This window comes from Mus musculus, chromosome 17 (assembly GCF_000001635.26).
Source record: "Mus musculus strain C57BL/6J chromosome 17, GRCm38.p6 C57BL/6J".
NCBI lineage: Eukaryota > Metazoa > Chordata > Mammalia > Rodentia > Muridae > Mus > Mus musculus.
The window spans coordinates 65,632,264-65,655,153 of NC_000083.6; the positions used below are offsets into that span (position 1 = coordinate 65,632,264).

The window sequence follows — 22,890 nt, forward strand, 5'->3', positions numbered from 1 at the left end:
CTAATCTTGACCCTAATCTGAGTGGTTGCTGTTACAAAAAATTCAGACACCTAAAGAGACACCAGGGACTCACGGATCCAAAGGGAGGACCACACAACAGTAAGAGAGGTGCTTTCTTCAGAAATGGAGTCTTTGGACACCATGATTGCAGGTTTCTAGGCTCCAGAATAATGAAGAATAAATATCTGATGCTTAAGGTACTAGGCAGACAAATGAGCTAAAAACTGCAAACTTATTTATACCTCATTGCACCTATGGCCAGAAAGGTTGTAGCACTCAACTCTAGCCACACGTGACTTGACTACACATCACTTTCCCTACAAGCTACTTTCAAACCTTGCTCATTTATCCCTCCGAATCCCCTGCTAATGGAAAATTCTCACATGTGTTCCTTACTTCAGAAGGAAGTGGCTGAGCATCTTTCACCTACTTCTAAATGAGACTGTTTGATTCTGTTTATTACAGTGGTTCCCAACTTTCTTAATGCTGCTGACCCTTTAAGACAGCTCCTCACGGTGTGGTGACCCTCAGACATAACATTATTTTTGTTGCTACTTCATAACTGAAATTTTGCTAGTTATGAATCATAAGGTAGATAGATCTCTGGTTTTTTCTGATGGTCTTAGATGACCCCCGTGAAAGGACCATTCAATCCTTTGAGAATTTCTGGTTTATTAGTTTGTAGGAATAAATGCTATTGTTTGCTCCTTTAGGAAGTTTTCCTTCTGATTTTTTTTATTTCAATTAATTTTGTTTTTATTCTATCAGGGATAATTTGGGTTTTGTAGATGTACAAACTCATTTATGACATTTGTGGTTAAAAGTCACTCCTCTCACCCACCAGAGAATATGATTTTATGATTTCATATTTTAGTTGTATGTCTTAATCCAACCTACATTTATTTTGGTGGTGTGCAAGTGGGATATGGACTGATTTTTTCCTTTCAAATAGCAAGCTTTCACTATACAGTATTCTAGGGGAAAAAATCCACTCAATGGTCCATTAAAGTTGAAGCGCTTCATTTTCTGGGTTATTTGTGCTAAGATCTGAATATTGGTTATTCTGTCTCCTTATTTTTCTCCAACATCAATACCATTGTCTCCTAATTGCTATACCAGTTATATATTTAGCTGCTTAACAAGGCAAATCTCCCCTCCATCCTTTACATGTAAGACTTTATGCCCATTCCACTCAGTGAATTAATGTGTTATATCTTTCAAGCACACCATTGAGACATCAATTAAAATGACATTGTCTGTCAAGTCTTTCTCATGAGAGCACAGTGTCACTTTCTTCACGCCCACCTGTCACACACCTCTCCAGGACTATTGCTAGGCATGTTGTGCCGCCACTCCTGTAAATGATGCCCATCTCCTGCATTGATTTTTAATTATCACTAAATCATATGAAAACTATTGATTTGGGAATAGTACTCTAAACATTGCTGGTTGGTGGAGTTTTCCTATTGATTCAACAGGATTTCCTTTCCCTTCCTTCCTTCTTAGTCTTTTGTCGCGTCTGCTCTCGACAAGCAAGAACGGCACGACCACCAGTCCTTCTAACAGCAGTTTATCCAGCAAACTTCAGTCTTCATCTCTCTCGCTTCATCTTTTTCTTCATCCATCTCCCGTGAACCCCGGGCCTCTCGCTCTTATATACTCTCAGCCCTCATCCACTCACGGCAGGCCACGTCACCTCACCAGGCACGCAGCTTCAGCTCATCAGGGCAGCAGGGGCATGTCTCCACCAAAATGGATTCGCCAGTATCCTGGTGCACCTGCGCAGCTCTCACGATGGTTGTGGCTTAGATTCAGGTGAGGAAGTCAGGTGCAAGTCATAAGACTTAGCTGCAGTCCCTGGCGCCTTCTTGGGACTGCCGCCACACCCGCTCCTCACAGTCTTTCGTTGTATTTTTGAGACACAGTCTCACTATGTAGCCCTGGCTGGCCTGGAACTCACTCTGTAGACCAGGCTAGCCTCACAATCACAGATCTACCTGCCTCTTCCTCTGAGTGCTGGGATTAAAGGCGTATGTTACCATGATTAGCCTTCCATTCTTTTGTAAGGCTGTGGTTAATTATCATCATGCGTAGCCAATATGATTATTGGGAATCCTCATTATAAATGCTTCCATTGGAGGTTAGGAACTTTTTCTCCAGCCAGGCGTGGTGGCACACGCCTTTGATCCCAGCACTCGGGTTAGGGTTAGGGTTAGGGTTAGGCAGGCGGATTTCTGAGTTCGAGGCCAACCTGGTCTACAAAGTGAGTTCCAGGTCAGCCAGGGCTACACAGAGAAACCCTGTCTCGAAAAACCAAAAAAAAAAAAAAAAAAAAAAAAGGAAAAAAAGAACTTTTTCTCCATTTATTTTATTGTTTAGGTTCCTGCCTCACTGTCTCCCAGCAGCACAGGCTCTCCACTGATAGGCTGAGATCCAGTTGTCACCCTTGGCCTAAAGCAGCAGCACTAAAGTGGGTCATGTGACAGGCAGAAGGCAGTAGCATGGCTTTGGGGCAAACGATCAAACGATCCTCAGACACCAGAGCCAAAGCCTTGTTTTCGGCTGGGCTGCCCCCGGGGTGCTTGTCCTCTCACCTTGACTTCCAGTTAGATAGTCCTAAGTCTCCTTTAAAATCTCCGATCCCACCTGTTGATAACCCAGGAACTGCGTTAGACTTGTTACCGTTATGCCCAATCCCTAAGAGAGACAGTTTGAAGAGGGATCCATCTCTCCTCAGGGAGTGCTTCGGAAACTCAGCTATGGTTGGCTGGTTCCGTGGCTGTGGATCTGAAGTAAGATTGAAGATCATGGTGGGAACCTGGTAGTGGAGAGAGCACGTCACCTCAAGACCGTCAGGAAGCAGAGGAGACAGACAGGAAAAGGCCAAAGACACATTGTCATTCCAGGGCATGCTTTCAATGAGGCGCCTCTTCCAAATATTTAGGCCCCAAGTGCTCATGTTTCTCCTACCCAGGCAAAGAAGCTCCCTCGCCTGGGACTTTCAACGCAGGAGTGTTTGGGGTCTGGGGATTAAGCATGGGCCTTTGGGGGAACCTGTATTCAAGCCAAAACAGTAACCCAGCCCTATGCATCCCATGTTCAGAAACGTCTGTGACGCTACAGTTCCCATGAGAGAGCTCCGTGTCTCTGCTCCTGTAAACAGCACGGTTTAAAAGAGCTACAGGCAGTATGCTATCCAGACAGGCTTCTAGGAGCAGAGAGCCTGGGCTAATTCCTTAAATTCTGAGCATGTGTATCTAATCCGACAGTTCTAATAAAAATTAGTCCTATTCAAGGGGAAAAGGAACAAACTAGAATGTAAAATTCAGAGGAAGTTTCCTTCCCCAGAAAGAAAGCAGATGGGATACAATCAAAGTCCATTTGCAGGGAAACGGAAAAAGACATTCGCTCATTGTGAGTAGGGCACCACCTCACTCAGAAAGGCTTTGTTCCCACAGCTCGAGCTTCTGCTGAAGATCAGGAAAAAATCAAAACCAAAACATGAAAACTGTGTTTATCACTGTATGAACTGGAGTTATCAAAGGGGAAGTGCCCATCAAGACTACCCTGGGTCGCTCAACGTCTCAGGTTTTGATTCTGTCCAATCGCACAGCTAAGGCAAAGCATTAACTCTTCTCTCATTGCAGAGCCTGCGTGTCTTGGATGACAGCATCTGGGAATTTATGAGTTCCCCTTTTCTCTCCGCAGGATGAAGAAACTCAGAATAAAATGTGTGGCTCGGTCAGAGCGGTTATCTATGACACAGTATTCCTTCTGCAGCTCTAGTACTCGCCCCTGGCTTGTGGTCTTTATCACTTATACTTTTAGTAGGTCATTATGAATCACTTTTGGAAAGAAGGCCAAGCGCTTACAGTATTTTCTTTGCTGCTATCATGCAGCTGTCCCTGCTGCAAAGGAGCCTGTGACAAACGTCTCTAAGGAGGGCCAAGGGTGCACAGCGCCAGGTAGTAAGGCTGTCCCACTCTCTGCTTTACCAGGGAGATTTCCACGAAAGGGACTGGGGCAGAGGACTAGAGGGTGTGAATCCTTTGCTACGGAAGAGACCTACACTCAGTCCCTAAGATTGGCCTCAATTCTTGAATTAATGTAAACTTGGATTGTCACATTTTTACAGAGGGAATGCTGATCCCTAAAATGTTCACTAATACTTCATATTTTAGAAAAGACTTGGATTCTATAGAAAACAGAACATGGTTGCCAGCATGCACAAAAGGAAAGAGAGCATCCAACAGCTGCAAAGACTCATTTTTACAGGGTACGCTCTAGAACTCCGCCATAGTGCTTTAAGGTGAGTAATACGGCATTAACCACTCAAAATTCACTGAGGGTGGGCCTCCTGTCAGATGATCTTGTTGCAGTCATAACATCAGCAATAACCATGATAATTAAAGCAAAGGGACCCCAAATCATTTCTGGCATCACAAAGTAACTCACAGGTATCACAAGTAGTGAAGCCGGCCAGACCCATCTAGTCGTCTTAGAACTAGCACTGTGTATCAATTAAATCTCCAAGACGATTTAAAGAACAAAACTTCTGGACCTGACCTGGGGCTTCGGTCTTGTAGACTCCTTAGAACATGAATCCGTTCTAAGTAACCCATTCCCAGGAGACAATGCAAGTCCTTTTCTACCAAGGCATGGATTTCATCATGGGATCAGTGATTTCTCAGACCTGAGCCTCGGAGAAGCCAGGTTTAGAGTTTTCTCTCAGATTTTGTGAGCAAAGATAAGGGAACCAATCTCTACAAACTGGAAACAGCCTTGGTGCACGGGACTCTATCACTCCTCATACAAAAGAATAGCAAAGACCTGTAACTCATCCCAACCCTTTCTTTCTAGAAGTTTCTTATTATCAAAACCCCTAATGACACGTGAGCACCAGAAAATACATGACAAGAACTTCCCACTGCCCTTTAGGTATGAATTTCTATAGGACAATTGCCTGCATGTCCAATGTTGCTGCAGATATCCAAACAGCAAGATTTTTCAAGACGGAAAAAGATTGTGAGACTTAACAATCTCCACCCAGAGAATATCTAATTTTGCCTTTTTCTTTCAACAACGACAACAAAAAAATCATGGCCACTCCATGATTTGATTCTTTCAGATAAAAGGTGGGCTTTCTTGTTCCTGATATACAAGCAGAACCATTTAGGTGAACACTTTTGTCTTATTTGATTTTTTTTTTCAAATTAAAAATAAATCAGCTATCAACGAGTTGACAGTGTTCTCAGAACATATGATTACTTTAATTCTGAAATGCTTCTTTCGAGTTTTCCCACAAGGGCACCAGAAAATTCACCCACCTTTTCTTCGTTTTTATAAAACTGGAAAGTCGGGAGGTGAAAGATCTCACAGTCTTGCACCAGCTGCTCACAATCCTCAGTGTCCACCTCCAAGAATATCACATCCTCGTGCTTCAAAGACAGGGAATGGAAGAGTGGCTTCATCATTCTGCAGGGGCCACACCAAGCGGCTGAGAAATCCACAGCCACCAGCTTCTCTCCAGCGTCTTTGAGCACCTCCTCAAATTCCTCCTTGTCTTTGATCACTCTCACCAAGCCTTCCTCCAGGGTCTCTATTTCTGCTCCAAGGCCTAAGAGTTTGCTCTCTGAGAGCTGCACATCTTCTTCTGAAGACTTGATAGTGTTACCTTCCTGGGACTGGATGGTGTCTTCTTCGGACGCGGTGATTTCTTCCTGGGACTGGATGGTATCTTCTGGGGACTTGGGAATATCTCCCTCCTTAGATGGGATGCTATCTTTTAAAGGCTTATGGATTTTATCCTCCTTGGACTGGATGGATTCATGGGAGGACTTAGGTTCTTCACTCTCCTTTGACTGAACGCTGTCCTTTAAGGGCCTGTGGGTTTTATCCTCTTTGGACTGGATTGAGTCCTGTGGGGACTTAGGGACTTTAGTCTCCTTGGACTGAATGCTGTCTTTTAAGGGCTTGTGGACTTCACCTTCCTTGGATTGGACGCTGTCTTCTGAGGACTTGGGCCTGTCCTCTTTCTTGGGTTGGACGCTGTCTTCTGAGGACTTGGGCCTGTCCCCTTTCTTGGATGGGACGCTGTCTTCTGAGGACTTGGGCCTGTCCTCTTTCTTGGGTTGGATGATGTCTTCTGAGGACTTGGGCCTGTCCTCTTTCTTGGATTGGATGATGTCTTCTGAGGACTTGGGCCTGTCCTCTTTCTTGGATTGGATGATGTCTTCTGAGGACTTGGGCCTGTCCTCTTTCTTGGATTGGATGATGTCTTCTGAGGACTTGGGCCTGTCCTCTTTCTTGGATTGGATGATGTCTTCTGAGGACTTGGGCCTGTCCCCTTTCTTGGGTTGGATGATGTCTTCTGAGGACTTGGGAATGTCATCCTCCCTGTAATGGGTGCTGTTCGTTGCAGGCTTGAGGGTGCTCCCCTGTTTGGGATGGGTGGTTTTTGCCAAGGACTTGGGAGTGTTGCTATAGTTGGTCTGCTTGGAGTAGCCCGAGGATTTAGAAATATTTTCCTGTTTCAGCTGAGTGTTTTTTGATGAAGGCTTGGGGCTAACTTCATGTCTGGGATGGACGGTATTCTCTGAAAACATGGGGGTGCTACTAACTTGCTGCGGGAACTCAGACTCTTCTGTGGACATATGAAGTGTATTGCTGACCTTGGAAGCAATGGCCTTCTCTTTGGACTGGGCTGTATCCAAGAACTCTGGGACCAGAAAAGCCTCATTTTTGGATAAAGCCTGTAATGGATTTTCTGAATAACAATAACAAAATTAATCAATTAAATCAAAATGCAAAAAAAAAGAAAAGAAACAAAAGATTGACTACCTACACCAAGGAAGACATTCTTTTTTTTTAAACATTTTAAAAGATTGTAATGTGTAAGAGTGTGTGTGTGTGTGTGAAATATGAATACACTGTAGCTGTCTCAGACCCACCAAAAGAGAGCATCAGATCCCGTTACAGATGGTTGTGAGCCACCATGTGGTTGCTGGGAATTGAACTCAGGACCTCTGAAACAGCAGTCAGTGTTCTTCACCACTGAGCCATCTCTCCAGCCCCAGAAGACTTATTCTTAGAGAGACCATGAAGGCATCTGATGAATGGTGTACAGATCTAAGTTATGTCACTCATCAGACAGCCAAGCATCAGCAATGACATATGTCTTTCATGTTATAATTCTTGCTTTAAGAACAATGTTCCTTTCTTGATTTAACACTGCCACCTGCTCCCTACATTCAGGGCTCCCCAAGGCAACCCCACCCCCTTCTCGTCTTACCGTTGCTGCCCCTTTCATTTGCTTTTCCTCCGTTGTTGAGTGTCATGTCCGACTCTTCAGGAGCTCCTGCTTGAACACTGTTCATGTCCAGCCCCTTGTCCTTATTCTTTTGTTTGTCCTTCTTAAACATTTCTTCTATGGCCAAGCTAAGAACAAAATACACTAACTACTTAATACTCAGGCAGCACTCCACAGCTGATGCTCCCAACCAGGACCCCCAACAGTGGACTTTGAGAGCTTTGAGGCAGCCTCAGGGCTGGTAGTTATGTTGTGTGAGGCTGTGGATGTATAAGCAGGCATTATTCCCTCAAGTACAACCAACCACTGAGGTAAGATGCATTGTGATCAGCACCTTGGAGATGGGGACACTGAGCCTTAGAGAAGTTACACAGCTAGGCTAGGTCAAGGTTCAAAGCCCATGCTCAGATATCACCCTGGACTCTTTGCCAAATGGTCTGCCTACACCAGGAAAATAAACCAACTTTCTTATAATTTTTATCCAGTGTTCTCTCACCCCAGATTTCTCTTTATGACTCATTAGTTATGTTATTCCCTTTTTCTATTACCATAACAAAATAACTGAAGCTATTATGTACCTATAAAGACATATTTTTTTAGCTCTGAGTTCTTGAATGTCATCGGCATCTCTTTGGCTCTCATGACGGATTCATCATGGAGATGAGGTCCCAACGATAAAGGAAGCAGAAACAAGATCACATAACGACATAGGAAGCCAGAGCATGGAGAAGAGCTATACATACTCTGCCCTAGTCAGGGTTACTCTTGCTGTGATCACACTCCATGACCAAGAGCATCTGGGAAGGAAAAAGGCTTATTTGGCTTACACATCCTTAATCAGTCCACTGAGAAAAGTCAAGGCAGGGACTTAAACTGGGTAGCATCCTGGAGGCTGGAGCTGATGCAGAGACCATGGAGACGTGCTGCTCACTGGCTTGTTCTCATGGTTTGCTCAACCTCCTTTCTCATAGAACCCAGGACCACTAGCCCAGAGGTGATATCACCCACCGTGGGCTGGGGCCTCCTACATCAATTACTAATTAAGAAAGTGCCCCCACAGGCTTGTCCACAGCCCAATCTCCCACATGTAGTTTTTCAACTGGGGAATCTCCCTCTGAGATGACTCCAGTAGTGTCAAGTTGAAATGAAACTAACTAGTACTTTCTTACAACTTACTTAGGCTCCCTGGAGAACCTCCTTAGTCCCTCCTGAAGGACGATCCCCCGAAGACACTAGGTCACCTCTCAGCATTCCTATACTAGAAGCTTCCAACTCACAAACACTTGAGAACAAACTACAGTACTCACTGTAGCTTTCTCCTAAGCATTGCCTCTGAGAAGTATCACATGATAGCAAATATGTATCTCCTGCTGGACTGTCTTTTCCCTCCTCCATAAGCCCTCCTCATGTGTCACCATCCTCCTACCTTCTGCCTTGTGGCTAGTCCCAGTTGGATCAGCCATGTGTACCTCACTAGGCATAACTACAACCGAATTACCTTTCCACAGGCTGGGGTGAAGCTCAATCGTATAACTTGCCTAGCACTAGGTTCCATCTTTAGCAACACAAAGCGCATGCTTGCTCTTGTACATGTGCATGCACACGCACATACACATATGCACATGCGCATGGACACACACACACTCCTCCTGTAAGTGCAGACTACTCATGTGCAAGTAAGCATGCTCATGTGTGGGTACACACATATGCTCCTGGGCACGCATGTGTGCGCACACACACCTTTCAGAAAGAGTTCTGTTATCTTTTTCGAGGTCGCTTGCTTGCTTTCCGAATTTACTCTGCCTAGCCATCCAGTCCCAAGAATATATGTGAAAATTGAAGTTTTGCATTTAAGGCAAAGTTTTAAATTATTTTATGTTTATGGGTTTTTGTTTACAGGTCTGTCTGTAGGCACCACTTACATGCCCGGTGTCCAAAGAGGCCATAAAAGAGCATCAGATCCCCCAAAACTGGAGTTACGGACAGTTGCGAGCTGTCATGTGGGTGCTGGGAATCAAACCTGGGTTCTCCAGAAGAGCAGCCAGGTGCTCTTAACCATTGAGCCATCTCTCCAGCCCAAGGTCTGCATTCTTAACAGAGATGTATTTCTATGTTTCTTTTACCACACTATATACTAACAGTCAAAATGAAAGAGGTTGTCTAGACAGTGGCATGTCCATGTTGTCTATAGAAGCTTTGAGACATTGACTAGAAGCGACGTAATCATCTGGGCTTGGATAGCAAACATATTCTACTAAGGGAAAAAGGGATGCTGGTATCAGCCCATGCATTTCTTTCCTAATAGAATATACATTCTCTGTTCCTTCCTCCCCAGTCTTGATCATACCCACCCACTTCCCCTTTCCCTCCTCCTCATGTAATCTCAACACATTTCCCTCCTCACTCCATGTCCGTCTCTTTTCTGCAGCCCACTGAGTCCGATTAGCGCTGTCGGTTGGAACGCTGGCTGGTCTTGCTGGTTTGATCTTGTGTGGCGGCTGTGAGTCCGTGAGTGCCACAGCCAGGAGACAGCATCTCACAGCATTCCTTCCCCTATCACGTGCATCCTTCTTCTCCTCTCTTCTAGGATGGTCCCAGGAGCCTTGTAGAGGAGGGTTGATATAGGCGTTTCATTTAGGGCTGAGTGCTTCTCAACCCTTTCACAATTGTTGGTGTCATAGAAGGGATATTGTTACACGGGGCTTCATTCCTTGGATGTGGGCTTTACAAGGCAGCAAAGGATGATGACATTGTGATGTCAATGAGGCTTCCCAGATGAGAGGAAGGGACAATTTCTCTTCCACGCTGTGAGTGGGGAAGCCAGAGGGTAGGCACATATCCGGTCTCAAGCTAGAAGCATCAGTGTAGATGTTGGCTTCATGTGCCCACAGGAAACCTGAAAGCTGAAAGTCATGCTCTGATGTTCTCACTGAGGAGTCTCCAGGAAGATCCACATCCACAATGGATGCCATAGCCTATTCAGGATTTGTCCCAGCAGAGAAGTGAGTGCAGGCCCAAGACAGTGGGGTAGGGGACACAAGCCTGCAGGGGAAATGCTAAGGATCTGTCCGTCCTACGCATACCCGAGTGAGGCTGGGAACAATTAGACTAATGGACCATGGAGGCCTACAGATGGCAAAGCAGCCTGTCTGCTGGGAAAGGGGATATGGTCAGAGGCAAGAATCACTGTATTAGAAAGAGGACAGTGTCTTCTGGTACATCAAGGGATTGCTTGTGCTTCTCAGCCCAGGGCCAAACAAAGCCAGGCCACACTTCACAAGGGAAACCAGCAAGAGGTCAGAGAGCCTGGCACAGTGAATCCATAGAGCTCTGTGTACCCACCTGCGTGGGAGAGGGAGGAACCTGAAACACAAGGCTGTCGCTACAGCAAAGAGAGCCCTGGGTGCTGAAATTCTAACAGGTTCGTTTAATTTGTCATGCCTGCTTCTCTGAGCTCCTTCTTAATCCCATTGAGGAAAGGCTCAAGGGGAAGATTTAGATTCATTAAAAAAAAAAAAAAAGCGTTTGAAGCTGCACTAAATCCAACTGTCTTAGCGAGAGCGAGGAAATCGGCCTCTGCTGTGGCTGCTGCCTGGATCTTGGTCATGTGTTAGCTTGGCAGAGCTCTGCTGGTGTTTTCCTTTTCCTCTCGCAGCTGATGGATTTCAAGACACTCGAAACACTAATGGTGCTGAAGAATTTCCATTCCACTCGTGGTGTGTTTGCCTTCTGCACAGGCATGTCTCCCAGTCGCCCAGGAACCCTTCTGTGAGTCAGGGTGTGTCTTACTTAGGAAGCAAATAACCAGCTATTTTAAGCACAAGAAGGTTTAGGCAGTTATGAAATAGCCTGAAAGGATCTTATTTGGTCTCCAAACAGTGTGCAGTATGGCAGAACAGACCTACCCATGGGGCTGCCGCCGCCAAGACTCCAGGAAGACTGGGGGAGGAGGCTGCCACGACCACCACCAAGGTGGGCTTCAAGCACTTTCTGCCAGAGATGCAATCCCAGAGGGGGGGGCCTCTGGATTTCCTCTCAGATCAAATCCAGAGGTGAACACTGGCATTCGGCTCCTGTATTCCTTCCCTCTGGGCTTCTGGAAAGAAAGAGTAGAGCCAGATGTAAATGGTGCCCTCCTTCTCATGCAGGTTCATGGAAAATCTAAGCTGTACCTAGCACCCCAGCCGCGAGGGGCCATGACAGCAGCACTGAGCTACCTGCTAGAAGGAAGCTGGAGTTAGCACTTGGGAATTCACTCCTGCCTCTTCAGTAAGGGAGTGTTGTGGACTAGTCTCACCTACGACGAGCTGGCATAAATTGTGAGCTTTTGATTTATGAAGTTTCCTAACAGAGGAACTAGAAAGCTGATCTGTGGAAGGAAAGACTACACTGACCCCCCCCCTCCCCCCTTTGTCTGTGTTGGTTCTGTTTCCCACGGCTTTGATGGAATGCCTGTCAGAAACAATCGCAGAGTCAAGGTCTGTCGGCTCACAGTTTCAGAGGGTGTTGTTCAGTCCTCATAGCAGGAGAGACATTGTGGAGCAGCAGCTTAGTGGCAGCGAGAGCCCATGGCAGAGCCTTGTTCATGTTGAACAGAGAACAGGACTGGACACAGGTGGGGGCCATCAAACCCCACCTCTACCATCCTGACCTCACCTCCTAAAATTTCCAAACTTGTCTGCTTGCCTCCGACCTTGCCCTTGCCCTTGCTGGCAGCTTTGTCTGCCCTATTCCTGTGCTCTCACTGGTATTAGAACCTATGTCTTTGGGACTCTGGCTCAGACTGAAGACCAGTTGAGGCATGGAGCTTCGTGGATGAAACAACTACAGAATTCTTGTCCTTTTCCATCAGGAGACATTGTTGGACGAGCCAGACCATAGGCTGTAAGCCATTCTAATAAATCCCCCCCTTTTAATCTATATATAGATTCATTCTATCATTCTATTCTTAGAGAAGCCTGACTAATACAACCTCTGACGAAAGAAAAGGCAGAGCGATGGAAGGAGCTATTCCCATAAGACGTTTACAAACTGTTCACAGAAGGTGAAAAGAAAAAAAAAGGGAGAACATTGGAAAGCAAATGTATAAAGTAAAAAAAATGTCTAAAATGCCACCAACCAGGGCACGGTCCCAGCCCCTCAGCCCTCCCATCCAACCACTCACTGGATGGTGTGGGAATCATGTGGTCTAAGTCCTTCCTCTTCTGTCCAAACATAAGCTGCTTGGGGCTGAGGACAAGCCTTGGTGGCCCTAGCCTCTTGCACAGTGTGCGGTACCCCAGATGCTCAGAGACAACTTGTACAGTAGGACTGACTGAAATGCCTGTGTCTTGTGAGTTCCTCCCCTCCCCTGCCTTTTGCCCCTCCGAGGTAATACCTGACTCATTTTGATAGAAGAGGGGAAAGGATAAAACTGACATTTTAATGCTAGGCATGTTGTGCTTATTAGTATAAATTATTATCGCTCTCTTCGATGGTACTATTTGAACTTAACTTAGATGTGAACCTGCTGTCCCCAAATCTATGATTAGAAGGTGGGGGAGGGGCTGGGTCATGAGGAGCAGACAGGGAGGAGCGTCCCATGGAGAGGAGGGCAGAACAAGGGGTAAGGTAGACACGGGCTGGCTAGACATTTCACTGTGGGTGAATTTTATCTTACTTGTAGCAAGGTGTGTATTGTCTGAAGGAGCAATGTCCCTCCCTAGGCTCAGTTGTTTGAACAGTTTTTGGTTTTTTGTTTTTTTTTTTTTTTTAGTTGGTAACAGTATTGGGGGTTTGGGGACCTTTTGGAGGTATAACCTTACTGGAGGGAGTACGATACAGTATGGGGGAGACTCGGAGGGCTTATGGTCTCCCTCCTGCCCGCCACAACTTCTGGTTCACTTGATCTGCTTCACGTTTGTACGTGAACTTGTGGTATCTGTGCCTCCTTCATGTGGAAGGGACATGTGACCCAGCAGCTTCCCCCTCCTCCTGCCGCCGTGCCTCCCTGACCATCACGGACTCTCCTCGGTGTCTTAGAAATACTTTGCCAAAAGAAACTTTTGAGAAAGTAAGTCCCTTTTGGTCATGGTGGCTTCGGTTTTGTTTGGCTGTGGTATTTCCTCACAGCAACAAGAAAACTAATAACTGATAGGGGTGTCACAGGAACGCTTTGAGGAAATGCTCGTGTCTGAGTGGCGCTGCAGCAGGCCCACTTTTGAAGGTTCACGTCTTGCGCCTTCTGCAGTAAGTCTGTCTGAGTTCATTCTCGGCTGTCATTGTAGAATATTGCAGCCTGGGTAAAACATGAAATAATTTATTTCCCACACCCTCACTTCAAATCTGATAAGTCCAAGATCACAGCTGGGTCACCTGGCCAGGACCTTTGTGCCACACCATGTTGTGACAAAGGCAGAAGCAAGAGAGGATAAGCATGGTTAGAAGGGGCCAGCTCAGTCTCCTGACCAATATATATAGCCCTGTATAGCCTCTATAGAGCCCTGGCTGTCCTGGAACTCACTTTGTAGATCAGGCTGGCCTGGAACTCAGAAATCCACCTGCCTCTGCCTCCGCCTCTCGAGTGCTGGGATTATAGGTGTGCGCCACCACGCCCAGTCGTTAGGGGGTTTCTATTGCTGCAACGAATCACCAGGACCAAAAGCAAGCTGGGGAGGAAAGGGATGATTTGGCTTACACTTAAACATTGCTGTTCATCATCAAAGGAAGTCAGGACAGGAACTCAAACAGGGCAGGAACTTGGAGGCAGGAGCTGATACAGAGGCCATGGAGGGGTGCTGATTATAGACTTGCTTGTTTCCCATAGCTGGCTCAGTCTCATTTCTTATAGAACCCAGAACTATCAGCCCAGGGATGGTACCACCCACAGTGAGGTGTGCCCCTCCCTCATAAATTGCTAATTTAAAAAAATGCCTTACAGCTGGATCTTATGGAGGCATTGGTCTCTATAAGTCTGTTCATTTCAGATTGTGTCAAGTTGTGTCAAGTTGACATAAGACTAGCCAGCACATCCTGCAACAGGTTAGGAGTGAGGCATGCTAGGAGAACCTGGTGGCCAGGTCCACTTTGATAAGTTAAACAGGCACCTCAGTTAGCAATCTGTCCTCTAAAGGCATACTCCCAGGGACCTGGTTTCTCTAAGCAGACCAGAACTTCCAGTTTCCACCAAAGTCTAGTCGAATTTTTAATCCGTCAGTGGGTGAAACACCCACAAACACAGCCAAAGGCGTGCCTCTCTAGCCTCCAAGATGTCTCTCAGTCCAATCAAGTTGACTCAAGATCAACCTTCCCAAGATAACTGCATTTAAGCAGGAAGGTTGCTTGATCCAGGAAAGGAAGAGGGCAGTGGGGAAAGCTAGGGGAACCTTGGAGCCCAAGACACAGAAGCAGGGGGAGTCCGGGAGCTAAGAGGAGAGAAAGCAGGTCCAGAAGCCAGAGGTAGGTACATTTCTAATACTGTCTGACAGCACAAAACGAGGAAACTGGGTGAGCCCAGGACCGAGATTCACTTTTTATGATTGGGTGAGTGCAAAAGAAAGAGGGGGCAGAGGAGACACCACACTTCAGCTGATCAAAGTTAGCAAAGGTGTAAACACAGAAGAGGATCCACAGGCACAAGGAGCGGTGTGGAAGGAATCGGAAGATGGAAGCACAGAGGCTCTGCGGTGGGCCTTAGAAACAAGGGGGAGGTTCTTTTTCAAACAAATAGAGAGACTGGTCCTTGTAGATCTAGGGAGAAGGGTGCTGATTCAGAGAACACTCATCCAGGCTCACTGGCATATAGCCAGGTTGAGCACTAGGTTATCAGCAGGTCAGGGCCTCGGACCCCACAAAGTCTAGATGGCTGAACCCAGGCGCATGCACTGTTTCCAAGGCATTGAGAACGTCACAGAGGGATGGGCAGTGGTTTCTACCTCAACATCAAGGACAAGGGGGAAGACACGCCGACCTTCTGGAAGAATCAGACCAGCCAGTGAGTCAAGCCAGCAAAGTCCCTTTTAATAGGGCCAGTCTGCAATTCCAGTCAGACCTGATTAACCCTTAGCTCCCTGGGCAAAAAAAAAAAAAAAAAAAATCCCCCTGAGATGTGACAATGGTTTCAAAATAGGATAGGTCTCAGCGTGGATACTGCTTGTCCTACTTTCTCGCTGTAGAATTCAGAATGCTGGGTACGTTTCCCAGGATCCTTCCTTACAAGCAAGATTGACTGGGCTGAAGATGCAGCTGAATAGAGTTGTTCTTGGCACATGAAAGGCCCGGGTTCAATCCTCAGCACAGCAAGGGGGAAATGCCTCACACATTAGAACTGTGCACGCTTCTTAGCTTCTTAGATTTTTGTGGACAAACTGGGCTATAATTTGAAAGTAGCTCCTGAGAACGTGTCGGTAAGCCCTTTCTTTTTTTCTCCCCCCCCCACCCCCGACCCTACCATCCCCACCCAGAGTAATGAATAAAGACAGGAAGGAAGATTGCTGGCTTACATTTGACCTCTAGCTTGTTTTAACAGTCTGTGATCTTGGGCAACTCAGCTTAGAGTCTCAGCTCCCTCCTCTGTAGAGTGAAGATGACAGCATCAACCTCATAAAGATTGTGAAAGTCAAAAGATGACACGGTGGGGGGCACCTGGGGCAGGGTTGAGCACAGCAGCCTCTCTACTCGGGAAGATTGCTGCTTTTGAATTCTTGCCTGGTACCTTGGCCACCTGAACTTTTTTTTTTTAACGTTTTATTGATTCTTTGTGGGTTTCATATCACGCACTCCAGTCCTACTCATCTCCCTGTGCCCTTATATATGCCCTCTGCCCTTGTAGCCGACCCCAACCCAAATAAAAACTAGAACACACAAACAAGCAGCAGCAACAACAAAACAAAGCATAGAAAAGATCTCACCGTGGACGCTGCAGTGTGACACAGTATGTCCCAGTGTCCCACAGTGTGTCCCTCTGCCCACACATCGTCACTTGCAAATGTTCATTGCAGTGAGTCACTGGTCTGGCTCAAGGTCTCTGGTTTCTGTGACACCATCAATACTGGATCCTCACCGGAACTACTCCTTGTTATCCTGTTGGTTGCCCTGTGTCATGGAGATCCTGCAGCTTTGGAACAGCAGGACTTGCCCTTTCACATACCCAACAGTTCACAGATGATGTAGATTTAGAGATGGGCCAACTCAAAGCCCTGAATCTGGGCCTGGGTGGGAGCTGAGTTAGTCAGCCCACTGGATCTCCCTCATCCACACCACAAGGGCAAGCTCTCCCTTATCTACACCACAAGGGCAAGCTCTCCAGCACTGCTCTGGCTACGCCACCATTGGCAGAAGGCGAGGTCAGCTCTCCTGTTCTCATGACCTCAGGGCCAGCTGCAGGTGATGAAGGGCAAGTGGGGGAGGGGAAGGGAGGCATTACCCTGACAACACCTCACAGGTGCATCACCTCTGCACCTGTGCCACTCCATGGCAGATGAGTGTCGAGGTCAGCTCTCCCCCACATACACCTTCAGGGTCAGTTCACCCACACAGCACACCATCAGGGCCAGCTCCACCATGCTGCCCAGGCAAGGTGCAGGGGCTGCTCTCCTGAGTGCTGCCAGCCCGAGAGATGGAGCTAGCTAGCTCTCCAGAGCACTGCATCCATGAGAGGCAGGACCAGTTATGCACAGCCCCTGGACACCCTCCTAGTCCCCAGCAGCTGCCTGGACCAGGGACATCCCCATGTTCTCTAGTGTAATATGAGTCACAGACACTGACACCAACCCCTGCCACTGCATAGCCAACAGACTCAGACATGGCCTTTAGTGGCAGCTCCGGCTGGGACCTCACAGAAGGCTGGCCACCCATACCAGGTTCCTCCTCTCCACCTTCAAATCCCCAATCCCATCTCTCTTCACAATGCTCAAGTTGTTCCACGTCTGTCTCCCCCTCTGACCACCACATACTCACGGTGCCTCCCGCCACAGGCTGGTCATAGGGCTACTGGACTGATGGGTGACATCCTCCATCCATGCTGTATGTCGTGTGTGGGCAAGCAGGTGTCTATGGCCTGCCTGTGCTGTGAACTGGAGGACAGGTCTTGGGTGGCATGGCGGTCTGTAAGTCTTTCTCTTCCTCCTTCCACACTGTGCTGCCTGGATTTAATTTGATTTGACTGTTTTTGGGTTCTAGGCATAAAGCGGCTTTGACCACCAAACCAGGCATCTAGCTAGGATGGTCGAAGGGCTGAGAGCTGCTCTGCCCCTAACTGAGAGAAGAACAGCACCACCACCAAGGTGTCTTTGCCCATTGCTAGAGAGCTAGAGTTTCTTTCTGTGGGGTGAAACCCTGTGGTTCCGGGCAGGTGATAGGGTGAGGGTCACAAGTTGTGCTTTCCATGGGAGAAAGCAGCCTTTGGGCTTTCCTGGAGACCCTATGCATTGGACTCAAGCCAGACATTTATTTCCTTAGCCCTGAGGGTACAATCATAAGGTGGGTCCCACAGCTGAAAGTATATTATGTCTTGGGGGTGGATGTTTCCAAGATCCAGAGTTTCTCTTGAACTTCATAAAAGCAACATAATATGTCTACCAGTAGAGTTAGAGCTCATCCTGTCATCAAATACAGCAATATTTCTGCCGATAAATAGCCAGAATGATTATGAAGTGGTATATCAGTTCAGGTCTAGTTTTAGTGCCAAGTGGCCGAGACCACGCTTGGGAAAAGTCTTCATTTGTGATACTATCTGGGTTCCAGGAGAAAGACATAGGTGCCTACAAGTGACATATGCATTTCACCCAATGAGAAGACGCTGGGGATTTGTGAACTCAATCTGGTAAGGATCCCACCATCCACAAACCAGAGCTGGAAGCTGGGCTCAGAGTCGACTTTGTAATCTCTTCATTGCACTGCCTTCCAAGGCCGGATGAGACCAAAAGTAACAATGTAGCCACTAAAAAATCAGAGCCCCTGCCTATCTCCATCCGCCAGTGCAGGGGTAACAGGAACACGGGATCAATGCCTGGATTTCCATGGGTGCATGGGGGTCCAAACTCAGGTCTTTATGCTTACCTAGAAAGCACTCGTACTCAATGAACCATCTCTCTAGTCAGGGTAGATTGTTTCCTTTGACTGTGTATAGCCAGAGCAGCTTCCCAGCATGCTCCTGGAGCCTCTCCTCTCAGCCATGAAGAACATAAGGCACCCAGGCCTTCCGCCGACTCAGCACAAGCTCAGGCTGGAAACCACAAGCTCCCCTGGTGCGGAGACAGCAGTGCGGTGGGGCCCGAGAGGCTGAGATTGTTCAAGATCTTCCCAGCACACTGCAAAGTCATCTTAACCCTCACTTCTTACCTCCAGATCCCCCCCCCCCATCTCTGAAAAGGATTGATCCAGGAAAAATATAGAGGCTAGTAAAACATATGCTTTGGATTTATCAAATACTGTTATTTTGTCATACTGGCTTCAGACTTATTTACTAATTGAGACATACTTATCGAGATAGGGTCTCACTATGTAGCCCTGGCTGGCCTGGGACTCACTACCAGGCTGTAATCCAGGCTGGCAGTAAAACTCACTGAGATCCACCTGCCTTTGTTTCCCCTGTGCTGGGATTAAAGGAATGTGGAATCCGGCTGGGCATTGGCTCCCGACTGTTATACCATGAAACAAATAAACAATGCTGATAGTTATGTGCCTCTTGTGGCCTCTGACCTGATTTTGGTGTCATGTCTTACCTCTTCACAATCTTCACAAGCTGCTGCTTTTCTGTCTTATGCTTCTATTTCCATCCACACATCAATAAGTAATCATTACTATACCCTGCCCCCGTTGTCTTTATTCACTCATCCAAGGTCATGGTTCCATTTCCCATGCTGTGCAGTGAACAGCTACTGAGTTCACAGACTCCTGTGCGTGGCTCCACCAGGGCATGCAGCCTTGCACGCCACACTCCGCTCAGAGATGGCTGGTGATACCTTATAGCTAATACATTCATTCCTCCCCACAGCCTTGATCATGTGCCCATTCTTGATCAGGTGACCATGCTTTGTTTCATTGATCTCTTTCCCAAGAAGACAATTAGCTACTGCCAACAGAGCCCACCCAGGTCTTGGGTGCATGCTTCTCTTTATTCTGAGTTGACTTGTAAAGTTGACATCTTACTGACTGTAATGAGGAAAGGACACTCAGTAAAACTTAAAATATTTATTAGTAGGAATCATACCAATGGGTTAAAATCAAAAGCAATTGATACAAAGGAGCGCCAACCCGAAACTCGTTATCAGAGAACAGAGTACAAGATGCGAAGGTCCTCGGTGTCTGCAGAAGGATCTTCTAGGTACCAAACCTGGGTCCAGCCCAAGTGGAAACCCTTTACAAAAACACCGGAGAGGGCGACAGTCTGTGTGACGGTATGACTGCTGAGTCACTGGGTGTCACGACAATGGTGAAAGCCGTGATCACATGAGCACAGCCAGAATCCCTGGCTGACCACCACTGCCTCCTTACGCCTCGCCCGGAATGCTACGGAGCAGCAAGAAGCCTACACAAGCCAGAGTCCATTATGGCGGAGGAAACATGTTGATCCTCCAAACCTAACCTCAGGAAAGAACGGGATTCCTACTGGGGCACAGCCCTTGCTGTTGGCTAGGATGCAGGTTAGTCTGCAAGATGACGTCATATCCAGTACCCTAATATACCACTTTTAATGAAAAAAAAATGGTGAGTCAATTCTGTACCTGTATAAAACATTTGCACAGCCCTGCCACTGTCCTTTGGGGACGTCTCCTGAGAAAGAATCCCTTTGACATTCTGTGCCTCACTTATGGGCACAAGGTCACGAGCCAAACACAGCCACTCTAAAATGGATTACATGTAGGTGCAGTTGACATAAAAACCATATTTACACATATACAAACCCGCTCACCTGTGAGAGATAAGAAAATGGGGGTTGGGAACAGAATTTGGGGAGTAGCCATAAGGACACTACATCCTATGTCTGGAGCAATTGTCGTGTCTAGGTCTTTGTCGAGGGTCAGTGGTTAAAAACATCCCAAAAGGAATGCCAAGCCAAGAGGAGAAGCATCAAAGGCCTTAGCACCTACCTGCAGAGAAGGCTCAAAGTGGTGTGAGTAGTTGTGTGCCCAAGCCACGTCTCTCTCTGCTCAGGCTGGTGGCACGTGTGCACACTTACCCCCTGCATGGCTGTGACATCAACAGCATGCAGCCTGGGGAAAAGCAAGGGGTCGTACCCTCACAATGCTTCTCTGATCCAACCCAGGGCAGCTCACTCTCAAGGTGAAGCCCAGACAGTTCATGCAAAACTCAACCACTGCAAACCCAATCCAAAGCTGGGGCATCCTCTCCTGGGAACAGTACCAATTTGGCTTGGAAATCTAGACCGTCATCCAGGTAAATACAAGCTCCCGGCAAAAGGTTCCCCCCAAAAATGGGGAAAGATTCAAAACTAAGCTTGGTACTCGAGAGAGGTCACCTCAACTTCAGCTCAATCGTTCTCTGTTTGTTTGACCTGTAGTGAGTGGACGAATGTCTTTGCCAGCATGGGGAATCCTGTCAGCTGCTGATATTGGAGACATGGGATAGGCACTGATGGTCTTGAGAAGTCTGGCACAGCATACAGATGCCATTTGCTGACAGTGAGACTCCTGCTATGGGACATGTAGGAGTCTTGATTCTCTTGAATCAGGACAAGTATTTGCTATCCCCTGTATTCTAGGACTCAATTAGCTCCCAAGTTGGGAGAAGCAGGAAGACTATGTTGAGGCTCACGTCCTGGAGCGGACAAGCACCGTCAATGAACTGGGCACTGACTGTTTGACACCCTTTCTCTCCAAAGTTGGCAAAGTTTAAGGATGTCTTCTGATTTCACACCTTTAGGGGTCCAGAATTTGAGGGTGGTAACATGTCTCTGCCTGGTTTGCTACAACCTATGATTAGCTGCTATTAACAGAAGTCTTCCCTACAATTTAGGCTCAAACATCCCCAGATGTGACATCATGACATTGTCTCCTAATGCTCTGTGAAGTGATCACCCCAAAAGTAGAAACTCACTGCAATAGGGGGGTGCATGCTTGGGGGTACCCCGAATCCCATTTAGATCTTCCAACCACCACTGCTTATATAGCAACTAATTTTAACTCTTTTCATCAGCCCCCACCACTCCAAAATTATATGTAACATTCTAGTTTGATTTGGTTGGGTTACAGATGACCATACCTTAGAAAAATGTCCATCAGATAAATGAAAGGAGATAGGGATGGTGGTTTCTAATGCAACTTTTGTCTCTCTTACAGGAGTTCACTTTTCAGTTTAAGCAGTGGTCCAGCTGTGCATCTCTGATCTCCCTCAGAAAACTAATAAAGACTTACTTCCAAAGCCAGCTAAGCGCTAACCTCCTATTATAGCCTTTGCCTTTTGGTGAACTGGCCAGAAAGGAAGGCCCTGGCCCTGGAGACATTATTGAGATTGCCTAGGTGACATAGGAAATTAGCAAAGAACAGCACTCTGAGGTGTGTGGACCAATCTAAAACTTTTCTAATACCTCTTTAACAAAAAAAAAAAAAAAAAACGGCAACTATATCTATTACCTAGCAAGTACAAGCCTTGCTGTGTGCATTTCATAAACTGAAGGCCATGTTGCGGTGGTGGTGAGTTTTCCAGAGTTTTCTATCATTTCTTTGCAGGAAACGTCCCTGTTCAGCATCCTGCAGCAGGTGTCCCAGGGTACAAAGCTGCTCACTCTCCGGCAGGTAGTTAGCCCCACGGGTGGGGTCCTTGTGTGTGCACTGGACACCAACAAAGAGGGCTCTGGCTCCTTCCTTCTTACTCTGTATGCCATGCCCTTGGCTCAGCAGCACCGACGGCTGGCTTGCAAGCTCTGATTCCCAAGCTTGATCCCGCCGCTGTTTCCATTTTCCTGAGGGCCCAAGGGTGGGATCTGGCGGCCTACAAGGGAAAAAGGAGGCCAAGACTGAAGTTCTCTTATTTTGAAAAGCTAGCCTGTTTGGGTACAAAACATAGCAGTACTTGGGGGCGGGGGGGGGGAGGCTAGCTCCTTCCTCCTTTCCGTCACAATCCCCTCTCTTCTCCCCCTCTTCCTCCAACCTTCCTTTCCCCCTGTTCTCTCTCCTCCCCTTCTTTTCTTCCCAGTTCTGCATGAAGTCAAATTCATGTTGAAAAGGTTGAGGGAAATTACCAGGAGCTTCCTGACGGGGCTGACACCCCAGGGACAGGAAAAGGCATGGCTCTCAGCTTAGCCACCTGTTCTCCCCATTACTTAGGGCCCTCTGCCTTTCCATGGAGCCACTCTGCCTACAAAAGGACTGGACTTTACCGTAAGAGCGAGCACTTATCTATTTTTTCCGCTCATAGAACTACCATGGGCGGACACACAACTTAGCAGTCTTATTCTGTGAAGGGCCTTGACGCATCTGCTACAAGACCCTTAGGACATACTTCACAGGACGTAGTACCTTAATGTCAGGTACAAACAACCTTATTTTATTTGTTGAACTTTAACTTTTGCACGTAAGCACAAATAAAAATTAAAAAGACAAAGAGAAGGCGGAAGTAGCAACAGCCTAAGGTCTGGCTCC

General features: G+C 47.1%; 2 protein-coding genes and 1 long non-coding RNA gene across 12 annotated transcripts in view; 1 reads left to right on the plus strand and 2 right to left on the minus strand.

Annotated features, from left to right (window-relative positions):
• Nucleotides 1–5,241: 5,241 nt before the first annotated feature.
• Nucleotides 5,242–16,611, minus strand: Txndc2 (thioredoxin domain containing 2 (spermatozoa)). Of its 5 annotated transcripts, none has more exons than XM_011246354.3 (4): nucleotides 16,198–16,611; nucleotides 11,215–11,405; nucleotides 7,292–7,437; nucleotides 5,244–6,766 (listed from the first exon to the last, which is right to left on the minus strand). In XM_011246354.3, exons 3-4 carry the CDS (start codon nucleotides 7,419–7,421, stop codon nucleotides 5,265–5,267), a joined length of 1,632 nt encoding a protein of 543 aa, XP_011244656.1. In that variant the 5' UTR covers nucleotides 7,422–7,437; nucleotides 11,215–11,405; nucleotides 16,198–16,611; the 3' UTR covers nucleotides 5,244–5,264. The 5 variants fall into 5 exon arrangements, with proteins under 5 accessions (NP_001139474.1, NP_705739.2, XP_011244656.1 ...); XM_030249623.1 differs by lacking the exon at nucleotides 16,198–16,611 and adding an exon at nucleotides 11,527–11,723; XM_006523986.3 differs by lacking the exons at nucleotides 11,215–11,405; nucleotides 16,198–16,611 and adding exons at nucleotides 7,888–8,106; nucleotides 9,714–10,014.
• On the plus strand, nucleotides 10,047–12,229 carry Gm35477. Of its 6 annotated transcripts, none has more exons than XR_003952220.1 (5): nucleotides 10,047–10,116; nucleotides 10,201–10,730; nucleotides 10,965–11,077; nucleotides 11,189–11,281; nucleotides 11,458–12,229. It is a non-coding gene; the product is annotated as a predicted gene, 35477 (long non-coding RNA). The 6 variants fall into 6 exon arrangements; XR_003952219.1 differs by having other exon boundaries at nucleotides 10,051–10,116; nucleotides 10,201–10,311; nucleotides 10,555–11,077; XR_003952221.1 differs by having other exon boundaries at nucleotides 10,057–10,116; nucleotides 10,201–10,311.
• Nucleotides 16,612–19,462: 2,851 nt separating the features above from the next.
• The window catches only part of Rab31 (RAB31, member RAS oncogene family), a 121,027-nt gene continuing 117,599 nt past the window's right edge, over nucleotides 19,463–22,890 (minus strand). The window contains exon 7 of the mRNA NM_133685.2: nucleotides 19,463–22,240. Coding sequence (NP_598446.2) covers nucleotides 22,143–22,240 — 98 coding nt within the window. The 3' untranslated portion in view covers nucleotides 19,463–22,142. The remainder of the gene's footprint in view (nucleotides 22,241–22,890) is intronic.